The following is a 19,390-nucleotide window of genomic DNA, read 5'->3' as shown; positions in this document are numbered from 1 at the left end:
CCCCCCCCACCCCATCCCCAAAACCCCTCTCTCGCCCCCCTCTCTCTCTCCTTTCCCCCTCTTTCCCCCCCCCCCCCAATCTCTTTAAACATATAGCCCTTTTTATTGTTGTTGTTGTTGTTGTTGTCGTCGTCGTCTTCGTCGTCGTCGTCGTCGTCGTCGTCGTCGTCGTCGTAGTCGTCGTCGTCGTCGTAGTCGTCCTCATCGTTGTTGTTTTTATTGTTTTTAGAGCAGAATGGTAATATTTTATCACAGTTTTATTTTTCTTCGCATTTCGGGCCCCGTGTATAGATGACGTATGGTGCCGTAAAGTCCCAGTCGACGACCGCTTTGTTTTGATGTTCGATGCAGGGAAATTGAACATCTTTACTGCTGTATGCGCTCGCAGAGTCCCGAGTTGTCAGGCTCACATTTCAAGGAATTGTCGATGAACTTATTATTTATGTGAGAAATTTCGTTTTATCCAAGATTTAATGCGTGTAAGAAAACTTGGTCGAATACACGATAATTGAATGACGTCAGGCAGTCATGAACAACAACCTCCAAAACATTAAAATTATTATTCGATACTCTTGTTTAGAAAGTGTCTAAAACTATACGTAGACCACCTACGAGAATTATTTGCTAATATGCAAGTGCACGAGCTTTGGAAAACCGTGTAATAAAGTAAAAATATCATTATGTTTAAAATATTGATTGCACATCAATGACGGAACAAACGGAGTATTGCGTGGAGCTCTGTGAACGTTTAAAAATCAAATTACAAATACTATTTAATTTCAATAATATAATCTTTAAATTAATAATGTAAACTAAAAAAGGTAATTATAAATTTAATATGAATATTTTTTTACTTAAATTATAATAATTTATATTTATTGATAAGGTTTAAAGGTAATTTATATTTAAAAAAAAATTAAATAAAAATTTAATACACTAATTTTATTCATTATTTACAATAGCTATAAAATATAATTATAAAATATTTTTACTGCATTATAAAACAATACAAAATTCTTTCGATTGCAATTAATTTTTAATGAACTCGAAAGAAAAAAATACGAAATTCTTAAATATTAATAATTACCGATTCATTTCAAATTTGATTATGAATTAATAGTTGAAAATTGTTAAACAAGTCTTTATAAGAATTTATATATAAATAGTTTTTTTTATAAAAAAAAAAAAGCTAAATCTTTAATTAACATATTATCCGCTTTAATTTCATAGTTTATTATCATTTTTCTTTAATGAATTTCTAATATTACAAATTTTATACTAAATTTTTAGACATGTATTAAAAAAAAATTAATTTTAAATTAGAAAAAGTAATGAATGTATATATATATATATATACTTGATGTATCAAAAGCGTCTATCAGAATAATATTTTCGATATTATATTGTTCATTATAACGAGCTTTCCATACTTCTAGTATTAATTATATTATGAATTTAATTTATGTTTGATATGTGCTAGGTAAATCTTGTAAAATATTAGAACCAAAATTCAAAATAAATTTTGTATTTATTTTATATATTATAGATACGTGCAATTATTTATTGAAACTGGAAAACAAAAATATCTACATTATATTTTGACATTTTTCACTTTGTTCAAGAATATATTTTTTAATTTTATTTCATGTTATCGGAATGAAATAATTAATCCGTGATTGTATTTATAAAAAACGTTTTGTAATTATTATCAACAATACAAACAATTTCAATAAATAAACTATTATCAAAGAAATACTTGTTATAAAAATATTTTTCTGTTATTTAGCTCATTACTTAAAATAGAAATCAAATATAACGAAAACTATTGTGCATTATTTTACAGTAATCACCAATAAAATTGTTATATACTGCAGATGCATCAAGAAAAATTATTGTTAAATAACTTTTTAATCATTAATAAATTCACTTATTGTTTATCATTTTTATAATTTACTAACAAATTTAAAAAATAAAATGTAAACAGATAACTCGTATACTATATATACATATAAGATATAAGTATACATATGTATCTACTAAAGTTTTGAAAGTCTTTACATATTGTTTACACAGGCGGACACATGGATGCATGAGCACGTGCATACATACATGCGCGTATATTGGATAAATTTAGTGCTAAATCACTTATGATATCTCTGATAACTAGTAAATTTAATATTCAATATTGCTTATTTTTATAAAATTTAATTATATTTAAAAAAAAAAAAATGAAATGAATCATTATTATAATTATCTAATTTAATTGTAATATAAATTTTTTATTAATGTAACAAATTTTATAACGTATGTTTCAATAATATGAACAACATACGTTAGCAATTTTTATTCTTTTTATTTTTGGTTGATTTTTAAATATCTCAAACCAAATTCTTGATAAAGATCAATACTGATTTTCTTTGAACTACAATTGTCTATTAAAATATGAAAGAAACAATACTTAAATTGTTAACAGTTTTGCAAATAATAATTTATTTTGTATCAAATTGTGTATAATACATATTATATTTAAACGAGTGCTACTGTCTGATTAATAATTATTATAATTAATCAACTAATATTGATAGTAATATTTTGAATAATTAGTTGTTAATAGTACATACATATGAGTTGTTTTATAATTACCTTTAATTATTCAATTTTAATGAAAATTGTAAAATTTAAAATCTATAATTAAGAATAAAATTGCTCAATAGTCTAACCTAAAATATTAATTTTCTTTTATTTAGAAAAATGTTCACAAAAAATAAATTAAAAAGACATTTTAATTAAAGAACCAAAGTAAAGGAATTAAATAAAACATTCTGTTTTTTATATTGTGGTTATCAAAATTAATCATAATTCCTAATTAGATTATATTTTTTAATCTTAATAGAACTTCCACCATCTTTTTTATAATATTTTTAGATTAACCTTGCCGATTACTTTATTACTGTAGTGTCAATTATTAAGGCTAATGATTTAACATCTAAACATAAGTAATGTAAGAGACCGAAAATCGTTATATTACGTTGCGGAAAACTAATACTATAGGTTATATTATGTTGAAAAATTATATTCTCGATGACTCAATTTATAATATTTCTTAAAAATTCACTTATTTAGTATTATTTAAAAATTTTTTTTTACTTTATAATAATATTATCGGCAAATTAAAAGGAAGGCTAGAATATAAATATAAATATAAGAATTTTAAACTAAAACTTTAAAAATTTGAACACTTCTTCAGTTTTAAATAATATTCTAGAGAAAGACATTCCAATTTTCATTATGTATTATTTTTATTAAATGATAAATCATTGCATTACATTATCATTTCTATTTAATAAATTTAAATAGTTTATACTTTTACACTATAAAATTTGAATAACCAGTCAAATTTTAATGTAACTAATTTTGTTTCCAAAATAAAATTAAGCATATATTCACAATTTATCATAAACGTTTCCTCCACTTAGAATGTTTATTTATCTACAATTTTATCATTATAGAATGATTTTTGGATAATTAATTATTAAGATTAGAAAAAGTTCACTAATGAAAATCTAAATATTGTAGAAAAATTGTTAATGGGGCATGAAAAGTCTGGATAAGAAATTCTTACTACATTGCTAGACAGTGACTAATATACTAAAACTTCGATTGTCACTAATTTAAAACTTACATATTAAAAAGACAATACAAATGAACTACTTTTTTCTAAATTATATATACGTGCAAAATAATTTTTTAAGCTTTTCGAATTTCATATCTTTGTTATAAATTTATTCACCTATCTGGATACTTATTATATTAATAGTTTCTCACTCGAGTGTATAGAAACAGAAGTCGTATAGATATCGAAATAATCAAAAAAGGAGGAAATGTAAATACGGAAAATAGTGATATTAAATTATAATAAAAATTTGTCAATATTTTAATTAAATTTGCCTGCTGTAATATGCATTACAGCGCCAAATTTCGGTAAATAAAAAATCACTTCGATATAATAATTATCTTATTATATCTTGTTTTTCATATATCAGCCAATCGAGATATATTTTTTTTTTTATTGAAAGTTAAACAATTGAATTATTTTTTAATCATATTTTATAATAATCATTTTTTATGTACTCACATAAAGGAAAGCATTTTACAAATTGTACTTTTATCTTGCTTTTATATTACATATATAATTATTAAATAAATTATTTTCATGAAACAGTTCATTAAAGGTAATAATACAAAAAAAAATGTGTAAAATTCAATTAATTATTTTCTATGTTGAATAAAATTCATTTAGGTTTAAAACGCACTGAAAAACTAATAATATTCGAACATTTTATTAAGAATTTAATTCTACTGCGATGTTGATATGTTGTAATACTGTAAAGAATGATAATAACTGTAAAGATTTGTGTTAACATATTTTACAGTTTGTTTAATAGTTTATTATACAGTCAATTAAGATATAATTAGAGTATAAATCTTCTCTTTTTCGTAATATAACAATTGACTGAATAATATTATATAATTCGTAGAATATTTTCCTACATTCAAGCTTTTCAACTATCTATATAAATGATGTTTACCTCGACAAGTCTATTTATAATGCAAAAAGTACTTGAGGTACTAATTTAACAAGACTGTTACTTTTATTTAGTAACTGTACTTATTTTTTTTCCAGTTTATTGGAATTTTTTCAATTACACCAATCGGTAGTATTCCGTGAAGCTTTATATTTACGTTAAAAATAAAAGTTTAAACTGTTAATACTTGAAAAAAATAACTGTGTAAAATATAATTAATATGGATAATAAAAATATGTATAGAGTAAATGTTAATTCAAATATATATTAGAAAATATGTATTATACGTATATGTTTTTGTTTTTGATTATACGTAACAATTAACGTATTTAATTTGTTAAATTAAAAATAAAAGAAACATCGCAACTTATGTAAGAATTCGGCAAAAAATGTATATTTAATTGTGGAAAATTGATAATAGCTGAAGATTATGAGTTGATTAACATATTGAAATCTTTTATTTTCGTAATCATTCCATGGTCGAACCATCCACGAATAGGGTATCATATACGCAAAGAAAATATTGTTTGTCAACATTTTATTTACATATGTAAATATGTGTATAAATGCATCACTGACTTTTGTTTCGCGATATCCGTAAAACATTCGCTATAATGCGTGGAAAAAAGTTCGCTATAAAATTATATGTGTAATATGCGAGCGAAGGCCAAATAGAGGCAGCAATGAACGATTATTAAAAATTCCATATTATCTCTTACTGTCGAACCTTGCTGTTTGGTTGAAATTGATATTGTATACTGAAAAATTTTCAATTTCAGATATAAAAATATGCATGAACAATGGTACGGGTTTTTTTTTTTTTTTTTTTTTTTTTGCATAAACGAGCCTTTGAAACGAAAAATATTATTACTATATATACGTTTTTACACAGATCATTATCTTTCACGAAATTAATTCCTATATATTCACTCTCTCGTGTCAATGCTAAAGTATACGAACAGATAGCTATTGCGATTGTATTATTGTATGTTCCTGGGAGGTGCGCCCTCCTTGAAGTCGCGAGTATTAAAAGAGTACAGAAAATATACGATATATTAGATCCGAGGGGAAAGTGCACGGCTTATTGAGATTTCATTTGTCCGAGAAGAGAAGATTCAGAATGTATCTTACAATATGAATTCGCAGCTAGAAAATCAATGAATCAGTGCTGCAATAATATAGCAATTTTCCATTGATTAAATTTAACATGGAATTTATTGACAAATTGGATTGAGGCCAGTCGTTACATATTATTTCACTTAATTAAAATAGTTGTAAGAATTATTGTATTATTTTACAGTCGATTAAAAATTTCAGCTCCTTTTGCTTTAATAATACTCCGTAATTCCAGACTATTTTCATACGATAATTAAAAGAACGTCATAAAAGTATCTCAATTTTATCCTTATACGTACGTTGTGCTCATGCATTGATGCATTCATTTTATTTTGTCGTTTCGACTAAATGGTAAGAACTACTTTGGTTAGAAATACAAAAAATACGTAAAAGCCCCGCAGAATATAAGTCTAAGATGAAAAAAATGTCAAATCTCCGTGCGTGTGGGTATCAATAATTTATATTGGATTTTGTTATTTTTAATTATCACAGGCATTCCGGGCAGATTACCGATCAGCCACAGCAATAGCGCTTTCACTTATAACTCGTCGTGCAACGCGCTTCATTGAATAAAATCGGTGAATTAAGAAAATATGAATATTCGCTCGTTTGTCACAAGTCAGCGTTTAGACTCAAAAAGGGTCGATATAAAAGACGCTGTTATTCTAACTGTATCGCAAAGACCAACGGCAAACTCGTGACCGCTTATCGAGACTCGACAGCCAATGCCGATTCCCTTGGAAACGGCGCCCCATTGAAAGACCTGGGAAATCGTAGCGCGCGCGGCTCCCGTTCGCCATTATTTCAGTCTCGTGAATTTCCTTTTGTTCGTTAGCCTAGGAAAAGCAGTGGTAGCAGCAGCGGCGGCGGTGGCGGTGGCGGCAGCAGCAGTAGCAGCGGCAGCAGCAGCAGCAGCAGCAGCAGCAGCAGCAGCAGCAGAGACGGCGGCAAAATCGGCGACGACGACGACGACGACGACCACGACCACGACCACGACCACGACCACGACCACGACCACGACCACAACGACAACGACAACGACGGCGGCGGCGGTGGCGGTGGCGGCGGCAACGGCAGCCAAGCGCCCATTAAGAGGCGGCCGAAAAGGAGAAGAGAAAAAAGGCAGCGGTGCGCCGAAAGCATCGCGACGGCCGATCCGCTAAAAATAAAGAGGGGGCGAAGCGAGCGAGCGCTCCCCGAAGGGTATTAAGCGTGTCATGCCAAGCGCCGCCGACGACGGTGAGAGAGCCCGTAGCAGCTGCTTCTACGTGCAACGTCGTCGCCATCGGCGCGCTGCCTGAGGCAGCCCTAGCAGCCGACAGACTAGCCAGCGTAGGGGAGGCACCGGCTCGACGTTATGGAGAGGCTTTCGACGTTTGCCTACCGCATTGGATGGCCCTGGAGGACGGTCAAAGCCCTCGAGGAGAAGGCCCGTCGTAGGCAGAAGGAACTCGAGGAGAAAGAGCGACGGCAACGCCAGTACCAGTGCAGCTTCTCCGATGTCAGCAAGAGGCTCATCGATGTCATCGAGAGCGTTCTTCTCTGGGAGAACGCTTATAATAGCATTTCCGTCGCCATGGCATTCAACATTCTGTTTTGGTGCGTTTTAGTCACTTATCATGTAATAGCAATGATGCTTATGTTCGGATGTAGACTTTCCACCATCCCATAACCCTATTTCACGGCACTTTCATTTTTATTAGTGATGTTTAAGTGATGGTCTGTGCTCTTGTCATTTCGTTTTATGCCGTGATCGATGCTATGAGCATTTATGAACGAAAAGTAATTTATTCGTTTTGTTGTAAAATCGCAGGTTAGTTTCTGAAAAAATATTAACTATTAAATTTGTTTACCTTAAAAATACGATGAAACTATTAAGATGAATTGATGCCAAGACCAAAAATGAATGAGAATCCAAACTCGAGGTATACTAATCATATATATATATATAATTAGTATTATTCACAAACTCTACGTGCCGTCATTTATCAAATATATTATCATTTATAAAGGTTCGACTTAATTTAAAATATTCTTTATGTTATAAATAGTACAATTAGATCAGCTATAATTAAGAACAGAACCATATATTTCCAAGATTATTTTTTATTTGTGCATATATATATATATATATATATATATATATATATATATATATATATTATATATATATATATTATATATATAAAGCTTAAAATAATTGATAATTATGCTTTTTTATACATAATACTTTTATAATCTTGTTGTCACGAATTAACTCGAATATTTAACTCTCAGTCACAATTCCCAAAAAAAAAATCACAAAATATTTTGTTTTCACGAAATAATATCTTTGTAATATAATTATGATTAACGGCTCTTTGTTCTTGTTTTAACATACGTTGATCCATATGTCACTGTCAAAATATTAATTACGCTTGTTTATTAAATTAATTTTATATGAGTAACCGTATGTAATGTTCGAATAATGATGACATTATTTTTGTATTCTGAATCACATTTTAGTAAACCTATTTTTTACATGGAATTTTATTGTAGCTCTATAGTCGAAAATTTCATGCATTTAAAATCTGCACTAAAACGATGCAATACAAAAATATTATGTAAGAGTTGGCTATATGTATCAAATAGTTTTTCCGTAGAAATTTACCAACAAGAAAAACTAATAATGATTTTATCTTTTTTCTTTTTCTGTAACGCATAACATAAAGCACTCGAGTATAAAGTTTTTATAAATTTGAATTATGTTATTTATAAAGTATATGGTAACCTTGTTTACAGCACTATTTATACGTACTGTTAAAATTAATTTTTTCTTATAATACGTACAATTCTTTTCATATGAAAATAATGAAAATAAATTTTCCATTTAACTTTTTACTAGACAATATATTAAACATTTCTTAAGTCATCGATGTCAATTAAATATCTACATAGTGTTGTTGATAAATAAATCAATAAAGTAATGCTTGTATATCTTAAAAATAGGAAGTTTTGGATTATTCTCAATAGCAGAGTGTTGTTTTTAGATTTAAGATTCTTAAGAAAAACTTAGTTATCCTAATAAAATGATAAATTCGATAATTTATTATCTCCTACTTATTTTCATTATAGTTGATCTGATATATAGTATATCTGATAAATATTGCTATTTATACGTATGTATTATAAAGGGTTAAAGAATATTAATACATTAAAACGCTTTCAAGCTTAAATAAAAATCAATTTTTTAAACCTACATTCAATTTAAAAACTTTGAAATTGTACGATATAATATGGGAAGAATAACATTAGCTAAAAGGATATAGTTCTTGGCTTAATTAGAAAAAGTTCAAATAATAATTGTCCTATTATAGATGAGAAATAACTTCTAACTTTCGTTGCGCTTCCTTCCCAATCGCTTTATAGATCGAAAATATCGTCCGATTTCGACACTGTTTATCCATCCGGTCAAGAGCGAACACACGAATGCACAAAAGTGTCGTGAGCCAATGACAGAGTACGTATGTATTCCTCGCGATTGGTCGGCATTTTTTATTTATTTGCACTCACTTTCACGCCCACATTTTCGGAGCAAGGTGAGAGGAGTGAGAGAACGAGGAGAAGCTCTATTAACTGCAAATTAAGCTTTGACATATTTTTTTTTTTTTTTTTTGGATTTGTCGATTACATATTTAATGGAAGCCTTTGGTGAATAAAATAATGAAAAATTTTAAAAACGAAAGTCTTGATTACAAAGTAAGCAACGTTTTGCTTGGTTCAAAGTAAATATTTTGCGCACAATTGTGCTCATCGGCCTTTTCTATAATTTCTTTTCTTAAAAAGAAATTTCATTGTTCAATTATATTATTGAATGAAAATATTTCAATTCCAAATAATTAATACTATGTATAATTAGATAAAAATACAAAACCTATGAAACATCTTTTTAAAATCCAAGGCAATATAAACACGAATAATCTATTTTTGGTTTAAACCGAGTGTTTATGCTGTATTTAAACAACTACTCTATTAATAATGTTGCTCATAAAAATGTGGCTTTCAATTACATTAAATTAAAAAAAAAAAAAAAAATATATATATATATATATATAAATGTGTGTGTTATATAATTTCATAATACGTAACTATTTTGCATGATTTCAAGATAAATTAATACAGCCGTCTTAGAGCTCAATAATTGTTATACTATAAGTTAAATCTTTCTCTAAAAATTTGTAAATAAGTCTTTCATTTAAGATTTAATTATTTAATTTAAGTATTGTTTTTTTTTTTTATTAGATCTTGGGTTTGAGATAAATAATAAAATAATACTCTTCTGATTCTTAATTAGAATTATTAGATTATATTACGCTTATATCACAAAATTATTATAATTCAGAAAATTATATAAAAACTAATATTATCATTATAAGCTTTATACAAATGTTAGTGTCTTGTTAATTAATATGCAAATTATGATACTATATTTAATATCTTCATTATTACAACAAAGAAATTATTAATAAAAAATATATTTCGCAATGTTTTATTAATTTATTTTACATGAGGAGCATTTTAAATTAGATATCACACATACTAGATCATATTATCTAGATCTTTTACAATTTTGCACTAACTAAAATCTTAACTATTTGCATATTGATAAAGTGATCTCAAAAGAGACATTGAGTATTGTACGTACAGTAATGAATTGGACGTCGTGGGAGTTTTGCAGTAAATTTATAATACATTAGCATATTTATATGATGTTGCATATTAGCAGTAAGAAAAAAAAATTTTTCATTTTCATTTTTAATAACAAATAAAAACAAAATGCAATTACTTTAATAAGCTAATTAAAAACTTAATGTAAGTTTTTTTCATTGTAATAATAAAAATATATTTATCCAATAAATGTTGACGATATTATATAAATTTTAATACCATTTTTAACAAACTCACTTTTTTATCGTGATTAATTACATAAATAAAAGAACAATTTTCAAATTATTATAATTAAAGTCAAATTTATTATAAATCATAGTAGGAGTATAATAATTGTTATTCTATTTCTTATTTCGTTACTCTAGGGGTTTCGTAGTACTCGAAGTGCGTGGCTTTGCAGCAGCCAGCAGTGCTGCTCTAGTTATAGTACTTTGTTACAGTACATTGGAGACCCAAGAGGAAGTACCAAATTTACAAATGTAAGTTAAACCATTTGTTTATTATTATTATTATTATTTTTTTTTTAATTTAATTTATTAAACTCTTTGTCTTTTACTTTTTGATAATTAAAATTTACTTAACAATCGTGAGATTTATCGATTAAAACTTTTGTTTATTTTGAAACGATCGGTGATGTATATTTATCTATATTTTTAAAGTATTTATTTGGTCCGAAGAAAGAGTTGATGTACTTTAATGTAAATTTAACAAAATTTTGTTAATAATACATCGATATTTGTGTTTCTTAGTGAAGTTCTTTCAAATAATTTTCAGTATTTTTTAAACATTACCTTGCCAACTGCAAATTCCATATTAATCATTCTACTAGTATTCTGATAGCTTGGCATTAATAATACGTAAACAAGTCGAATGTTCTCATGCTATATAACATAAACTGAATATCCACCTCGTGCATCAACACCCGCCATTTAAAATTAATTCATTTAAAAGGGGTTTATCTATTTAAACATTATAGTTTGTAATGATTAATATGTTTAATAAATTTTCGACTCATCTTATTAGATATTTATAGGACAACTATTTAAGATTTTGTAGATAAACAAAAGGTTGTATATTCAGTTGTTTCACAGCCTTATATTAAACATGAAAAAGCTTATTTGCCATTATATTGGAAACCCATAGTATTACTTTATTGTAAAATGAAACTTATGAACTTTTTATGCATGCCACATGTTTAAAACATTTATATAATCTTAAATTAATATTGATAAATGCAAATTTTTATATTATCTAGAAAAATTTTAATCATTCTATTCATAATATGCAAAAATCATTTTAATTAATTTTGAATATATTATTACCCTCAGCCATTCGTTCATTAAATTTATGATATAATATAAGGAAATTTTATGCAGAAATACTTAGTATTTTACAATATACAATTGAAAAATTTTTTAAAAATAATATTCAATGATTATACAGATTTATAAAAAAAAAAAAAATTGTATTTTCAACGTAATAAAATTTATGATTAAAACATATGTTCTTTATTTTATTGCAGTTGGCAATCTAGAAACGAACAGTTGGAAAAATTAGTTAAAAAAGTTAAATTGACCTTTGAAAATCTTCTTCATATGCAACAAGAACAGCCTAAAGTGGTAAGAATACATTGTTGGCTTTAACCAAATTACTTACAAAGCACAAAGAATGAACTAATGGTTACAAATAATTATAGTTCTGTATTATCATATGTACTATTTCACTGGGTCTTTGGCTTATTGGACGTAATTTGGATAGTATTTTATTTACTTATACATTATGTATGGGTATTTTACTTGGTCCTGCATTCCTTCTACGGCTTCTTTGTAAAGAACTATCATATAAAGGTATGGGTACGATTATATTATAAATCAAATGAAGTAGACAAAAATAATATATATAGAATTATTTAATAAAAATAGTAATAATAATAAGAGAACAATAATAATCTTATATAAGCTTTTTAATTAATTTAAGAGTGGGATAATGAAATGGAAGAATTCTTACCAGCAGTAACAGAAGATAGTCTTCAAGTATTAAAACGGGCAGGTGAAACTGGCGATCGTTCCCCAACACCGCCAAATCAAGATATGAACATCTCGCGTGGTATTATCTATTTTTACATATAGTTTTTACCATAATTTTTTATTATTAACTGCATTTGAAAGCATATTAAAGAACCATTCAGTGCAAAGAAAATTTATAAAGGAACTATTTAAACACATTCTTATATAATAATGTTCCTTGTGGTGTAGTAACAGTTTTAGAATAGAAGTTAAATCTATTGATATTATAAATATTTAAAAAATAATATATATTTGTGTGAAAACAAATATTTTCAGGATAATGAAAATTATGATTAATGACTTTTTTTTCAATTTTGTAAAATTTTGCATATCGTACAACGAACCTTTTCATATTGTATATATAATTAGTTTTTGTAAAATCTATTAAACTATATCTGTTTAAAAAAAATTAATAGATATATATATATTTCTAGCTATATATTATTAAAAAAAATTTTATTTTATTTTACGAAAATCTTTTATATTAAACTTAATTCTCTTCCGAATCATCACAAAATTCTAATTTTACGTTTTAATACAGAATCTCTAAAAATAATTTTCTGAGTATATTAATAATACTATATACTAACCTTTTTTTTTTTTTTTTTTTTTTTTTTTTTTTTTTTTGTTAGTAATCATTACTTAATTGAATTAAAACAAAATCATTGCTTTTTTATAAAATATCTAAATGGATATTTACTTTAAAAAATAGGAAAGAATAAAATATAAAAATCTAATATAAATTAAAGAAATTATTTTTAGGTAAATTAATACTTAATTAAATAATTAGATATAGTTTGTTTGTTTTAAGAAATACATAGAGCTAATAAATTAATCATAGTTATATGAGAATTCTTTTAATATTTAATATTTTTATCCTAGATCAATTTAATGATGAAGACTTGTTTGACTTAAAAATTCCATCTCATGATGACGGTAGTACGGATGGACTCGAACTTTCTGAACTTGAGCTTAGCAATAGTGAAACCGATATTGATGGTATACGTTTCCAGACTGGGTACTTTGAACGTGATTCTTCTTCCTCCGATGATGACGTAGATCTCGGATTGGGGTCGAAGAAATTTAACGAGGACGACTATGATAGCGAAAATAGCGAATTTGAGATTATTGATAGTCGCGATGTAGCCAATCTCAAGAGTGTTTGAGTAGAATTATCCAGATTATTTAAAAGAAAATAATCCAAAATAAAATTTATGAGAATATTATATTTCTTAATGAAAGGGTGATGCGATTATATAGGACATAAACCGGGTTGAGATCGTTACTTTTTTGTCGTGTCTCATAGCCCGATATGTATGAGTGAGTGTATAACTTGAAAGAAACAGAAGATTGTTTAGGATGAGAACTTTTATCTGTTAAATCAATCACTCTGTGTATAATGTACCTGGCTTTCTTCGCCGTGTAGGTGTTTTTGCTTTTGCAATGGCCTTTCGTAACGTACGCTATCAAGATGTTCGTTACACAATAATCTTCGTGTTTTTTTTTTTCTTTTTTTTTGTAACAAGCACCACAATGAATTCACCAATATATACTTTAAATTTATTGATTATATAATTGAATGAATTATATGTATATTTTACCAATTGTTTGGCTTTTTTCGGTAATTCATTTTATATGTGAAAATTAAATTTTATTTTTTACTTATCTCAAATTAATTATATTTCCATTTTTTGATTTTACTTCATATTTTATCTTTTGCATACACTCGTGTGATAGCGAGTAATAAATAAATATTGCTTATTTCTACAGCAAGTCTGTAGTATTGGATGCGGATAGATAAAATTTATTTATTTATGTATAAATAAATATACAGACCTATTTAGTGATATAAGTAGTAGAATCATATTTAATATTTATAAGATTTAAAAAGAAATATGTACAGTTTTCTCGACTAACCGAGTACAAATTTAAGGAAAAACAGTTTGACATATTTCCGTAAGAACGTTTGTGTATCAAAAAATACACACAAGAAAGCTCAAGATGCGTTTGAATAAAGAACATCGATTTGAAAAGGCCTTAGTTATCACTGTTTCCTTAATAACAAATTTTAATATAATTAACTGTTATCATTAATAACTTCTTCAGTCTCACTTTGATTTTGTAATTCATCCAAATTATTCATCACTTTTGTAGAAACTGGTTGAGCATTTTTACGTTCGGGTAAAACTTCTAGAAATGCTTCTTGCCAAGTCTTACCTTCAGTAACTTTGAGAATTATTTCAAATACTAGAAAAAAAAGATTTTTTATTTATTACAATAGTTAATAAACATTATTGTAAAATAACCGAATGAGAATACTCTTTTAAAAATAAGAAAATTTCATAATTCAATTATTTTATCAAAACTTATTTTCAAGAAAATTAATAGATGTAAGTTTTAATGTTTGATTTACCGATGAATGATATGGATCCAAAAATTATTTGAATAAACTTGTATTATTATACATGGAAATTAGCTCTGAATATTTTCTTTTTAATTTACAATATACAATTGATAAAAATAAGTTTGAATAGAAAATTATTCATTTTAGTTTTACTAAGACGAAAATAAAGTATATTTTTTAATTTATAATACTATTCTATTAAATATTATCATAATGTAAACATTTGTGAATAAATTAAGTATAAAATAAATTACCATGATTGACAGTTAAAACTTTCCTTGCTTTCATCTGCAGGAACTTGTCTAAGGGCAATCTTCCATGTTTAACATTGTTTGATATAGCTAATCTATGACATAGACCCTTTAAGAAATTAATTCGAGAATGTAAAAAATAACTAGAACACTCACACGAAAACTAATCTATTAATAAATATATTTACTTTTTGACAATTATGGTCAACAAGCCCACCAATTACATAAACATAATCATTATTTAATTCCTCTATAATATTTTCAGACTCACTTGTCAGGTACATAATTTTATCTTTTGAAAAAATATTTAAGTAACTTTCTGGGCAAAACTTTACCTAATGAATATAATATAAAATAATACAGTTTGTTTTATAAAAGTATCTTGTTATTTTATCATTATATTGGGTAATTCATAAAATATTTCAATATAAATACGTACATCCCAATGCTCATAACCATTATGTTTACCCATTTCATCCAAAGACTTGCCTGTAAAGCTAGTTAAAGAAAATTGCAATGGTGCAATCGCTCGCCTATTTAAAGTATAGCATCTTAAAATTTGCTTAATTAATTTTGCAATATCCTTACTAATCATAAATTCATCAAATGACAAATCAATTGTAACGTTAAGTTTACATGAACTATCTGCCATAGTACAACTTTTTAAAAATTTTCTAGATGGGCCAAGATCTAGATTATTTGCTCTAGCAAATGCTCGTTTTTCTTTCGCTTTGGCTCTCTCGCGTAACCTAAAATATACGATTTCTTAAAAGACTTGAAAGACTATTTTCCGAAATTCAGATATTTATAATACCTCTTTTCTGGTTTTAATTTCAACCACTTTTCGCGTTTTTTTATTTTTTTTAATTGACGTTTACTCAGTGCATTATCTGTAGACGTATCTTGTAGTTTTGCAGAAATTAAAATATTTTCATCCTTTTTTTCAGGATCTTTCACGATACAATCAATATTTTTATTACTAGTATCCATTTTTTTTATGAAATTAATATTTACATATTATAAAACATTATTTATTTATAATTAACTTTTTCTTAAACATTACTATCATAATATAACCTATACAATACTCTTCGACGCGTTTACATAGATTTTTTCTATTGCGCATGTGTGAAATCATAAAAAATTTAATTTTTATGAAAATGAAAACGTACTCATTTATTTAATAATTTAATACATTTATAAACTTTAAATATTTAAATTCCATTATTTTAATTTCAATTATGTTAAAATGATTAAATAAACTTTTATGTGTAATATTTTTGTTTTAAAATTTATATTAAATTAATGTAAAACTATTAATATATTTTTGCGCGCGCGCGCGCCCACAGCCCCCTTTGAAACTTAATAATGTTAACAATTTGTTATTAATGATGCAACAGGTAATCCTTGACTATTTAAAAGATGAGATTTACAATCACTAAGTTGTTCTGGTCCATTACCAATACGTGTATGAATGATATATTTTAATTTTCCTGCTGTCTGCTTTGTGAAATTGATTTTTTCCAATAAGTTCTGAAATAAATATTGTTTTTTACCATTTTATAAAATCAACGTGATAATTCTATTTAAAAATTAACCTTTGAAGGCAGAATAGTTTCGATAGCAATTCCTTTTTTATATTCAATATTGATATTCTCTATAGATGGAAAATAATGATCAAGAACACTAACAAATTCTGGAACATCTTTCTCTAATAAAAACAATGTTGCATTTGGACCAGCATCAAATGTATAAGCTACCTACATATAATTATAAATAAAAGGAATGAGTTTATTTTATAAAAATCTGATTAAAATTTATTCCATACACTTTTAATAACAATTTTTATTTTGTTAATAGCTTTATTTACCTTTATTTTACTACTAGTAGCATTGTACGAATGAATAAGATCAACAATAAGATGAGAAGTATCGTTCATATAAATACATGGAGGATAAGTGTCTAAACATACTGCATGCATTTGATTAGAATCTTTCATTGTAAGTTCTGCAAATGATTCAAAATCTTTGTTTAATATAGCTTGTTGCATTTGATTAATCTTAGTAGGCAAAATCTTATCAATTCTGTATTTTATGAGCTCCGAGGTCATTAATGTTCTCTTCATTCCCTGTGCACTAGATACTTTCTTTTGGGAATCATTTATAACTAATATTAAGATTCTCATATCAGGCCAATGGGAAACGGGTACAATTGGTTTAGCAATACTGTCGCTACCTTTTGGATCTGAACCCATGAACCATCTGACAAATCCTCCATACATGCTCCGACAAGCTGATCCAGAACCTACTCTTGCCAATTCACTTACTTCTCCCTATTAAAAATGTAAGAAATAAAATTGAGTTTTTCTTAATTCATTAGAAGATGAATGAAATTATCAAATTATGACTTTAAAAATTTACCTCTACTTTATAAAGTTTTGCAATAGTTGTAACAAGACAAGCATATCCAGCGGCACTGGATGCTAAACCAGCAGCAGTAGGAAAATTATTTTCTGAGCATATGTGAAGTTTCCAATTTTGCATTTCTTCAGAAATTTGAGCCCTTTTTTTTACTAAAAATTAAAAAAAATTTTTATTTTAGTATAATTTTTATATTATTATATTACTCTATTCACATAATAAATAAATATTTAGTGACAAATACATTCTCGCAAACAATTTTGTAACCTTGGATTATCCATTGATTGTTCACTAAAATGTATAATAATTTATTAATAATTTAATAATTTCATATTAATACATATATAATATTTCCATAACAAATAGATATATAAAAGACATACCTTCCATTCAACCACATTCTATCTTCTTTAAAATCTGAGCTTGCCATAGCTGTTGTCTTAGTACAAAGCTTTCAAAAAAAGTTAAAACATTAGAATCTCATCATATAAATGAAATTGAAAAAAATTTTTTAAATTAATTAAAATATTAACTAACATGATCCTTATCCAAAGTGGTACTAATTGAATCATTTACTGGAAGAATTAAATCATCATCTCTTTTACCCCCTAAAACAAATATTTATACATTTAGTATTTATTTATAAATTTAATATTTAAGCGAATAATTAATTTACAATTCCTTCAGTGTAATATAATTTTTTCGATGTATAAACGAAATAGCAGAATTCAGTACAATTCAGCAGAATTAAAATTATTAGGATTATTATTATTTGTATAAGCACTGTTTAAAAAACTGATCACAATCACTGTACCTAATTTAAATATGAGTATTTCCTTTGAATACAATTTTTTTTTAATGGATATTCGTTTATTTATCATACCTTTTATATTCGAAAGAACTATATTTAACATTACAATATGATGATTTTACATTGTATTCTTTACAATTCTTTCACGTTAAAATCTGCATACTTAGCGTCAAATGAGAAATAAAACTATTAGTTTGAATTAAAAAATTACAGCTTTAAAAATAATAAATTTAATAAAATTAAATAATGATAGATGACAAATATTTTAAATATTTTTAAAAAAGAAAGCTTAGTTGAAACTTTCGAAAGTTATGAATACGTAATGCAATACGCATTCCGTAATCATATAACTGTAAACTTTTCACTCCAAAAATTCCAATGTGAGAAGTCTGTGTAATCTTATAACTAGAATTATTTATTGCGATATATCAGAGTATATAATTTAATTATAATATAAATTGCTTATATTTAAATACTTACAGTATTTTATAACTGCAATGTTTATTGGCGCAATGCATGTAACTACATTCATTTTGAATATTGTAGATCTATCTTACTCGGTTCTGCGGCAAAATCTTGAACTCATCAGAAACAACATTCGCTGACTGTTACTACTTGTTACCATCTCCTCTGCTACATACGCAATCATGAAAAAGATCTTGAGTTTGCGCCGAACTAGCCTCTTCCCATTGGATAACGAACTTGCGCAAATTATAAAATATACATGAGAAAAGGGTCACCCGTTAAATAAGGGAACCATATCATAATTCAGAATATAAAAAACTAACGGCCTATTACTATGTAAAATTTAATTTATTTAAAAATGCTCGCGTTTAAAATTGACATTAATAATAATTAACCATTAATATGCGAGGAAGTAATTAATGTAATGTAAATTTTTTTTTATACATAAGCTTTTTACATTCAAAACACTTGCATTCTACTAATAAATAAATATGTAATACATATTATACTATTATGTCACATATACTTACATAAAATGTATGCATTTTATGGATTATTAATAAT

The 19,390-nt window shown here is 26.4% G+C and overlaps 3 protein-coding genes across 4 annotated transcripts; 1 reads left to right on the top strand and 2 right to left on the bottom strand.

Moving 5' to 3' along the window:
* The first annotated feature begins 6,746 nt into the window (after window positions 1-6,746).
* LOC105361888 (uncharacterized) lies at window positions 6,747-13,987 on the top strand. Of its 2 annotated transcripts, none has more exons than XM_011499179.1 (6): window positions 6,747-7,301; window positions 10,775-10,888; window positions 11,932-12,028; window positions 12,106-12,256; window positions 12,387-12,512; window positions 13,358-13,987. In XM_011499179.1, the coding sequence occupies exons 1-6, from the start codon at window positions 7,060-7,062 to the stop codon at window positions 13,639-13,641; spliced, it is 1,014 nt and encodes a 337-aa protein (XP_011497481.1). In that variant the 5' UTR covers window positions 6,747-7,059; the 3' UTR covers window positions 13,642-13,987. The 2 variants fall into 2 exon arrangements, with proteins under 2 accessions (XP_011497481.1, XP_011497480.1); XM_011499178.1 differs by having other exon boundaries at window positions 12,387-12,515.
* Window positions 13,986-16,221, bottom strand: LOC105361889 (tRNA methyltransferase 10 homolog A). Its single transcript, XM_011499180.1, has 5 exons — window positions 15,945-16,221; window positions 15,570-15,879; window positions 15,319-15,465; window positions 15,134-15,239; window positions 13,986-14,722 (listed from the first exon to the last, which is right to left on the bottom strand). Exons 1-5 carry the CDS (start codon window positions 16,118-16,120, stop codon window positions 14,553-14,555), a joined length of 909 nt encoding a protein of 302 aa, XP_011497482.1. The 5' UTR covers window positions 16,121-16,221; the 3' UTR covers window positions 13,986-14,552.
* Window positions 16,222-16,479: 258 nt separating this feature from the next.
* Mvd (mevalonate diphosphate decarboxylase) lies at window positions 16,480-18,953 on the bottom strand. The gene is made up of 8 exons (XM_011499177.1): window positions 18,842-18,953; window positions 18,088-18,158; window positions 17,934-18,001; window positions 17,795-17,841; window positions 17,551-17,702; window positions 17,001-17,462; window positions 16,729-16,890; window positions 16,480-16,663 (listed from the first exon to the last, which is right to left on the bottom strand). Exons 1-8 carry the CDS (start codon window positions 18,891-18,893, stop codon window positions 16,502-16,504), a joined length of 1,176 nt encoding a protein of 391 aa, XP_011497479.1. The 5' UTR covers window positions 18,894-18,953; the 3' UTR covers window positions 16,480-16,501.
* Between the last annotated feature and the right edge of the window lie 437 nt (window positions 18,954-19,390).

Source organism: Ceratosolen solmsi, unplaced genomic scaffold (assembly GCF_000503995.2).
Source record: "Ceratosolen solmsi marchali unplaced genomic scaffold, CerSol_1.0 scaffold2, whole genome shotgun sequence".
Classification (NCBI taxonomy): domain Eukaryota; kingdom Metazoa; phylum Arthropoda; class Insecta; order Hymenoptera; family Agaonidae; genus Ceratosolen; species Ceratosolen solmsi.
The sequence above is the reverse complement of the archived record's forward strand: the minus strand, read 5'-3'. Positions and strand labels throughout refer to the sequence as shown.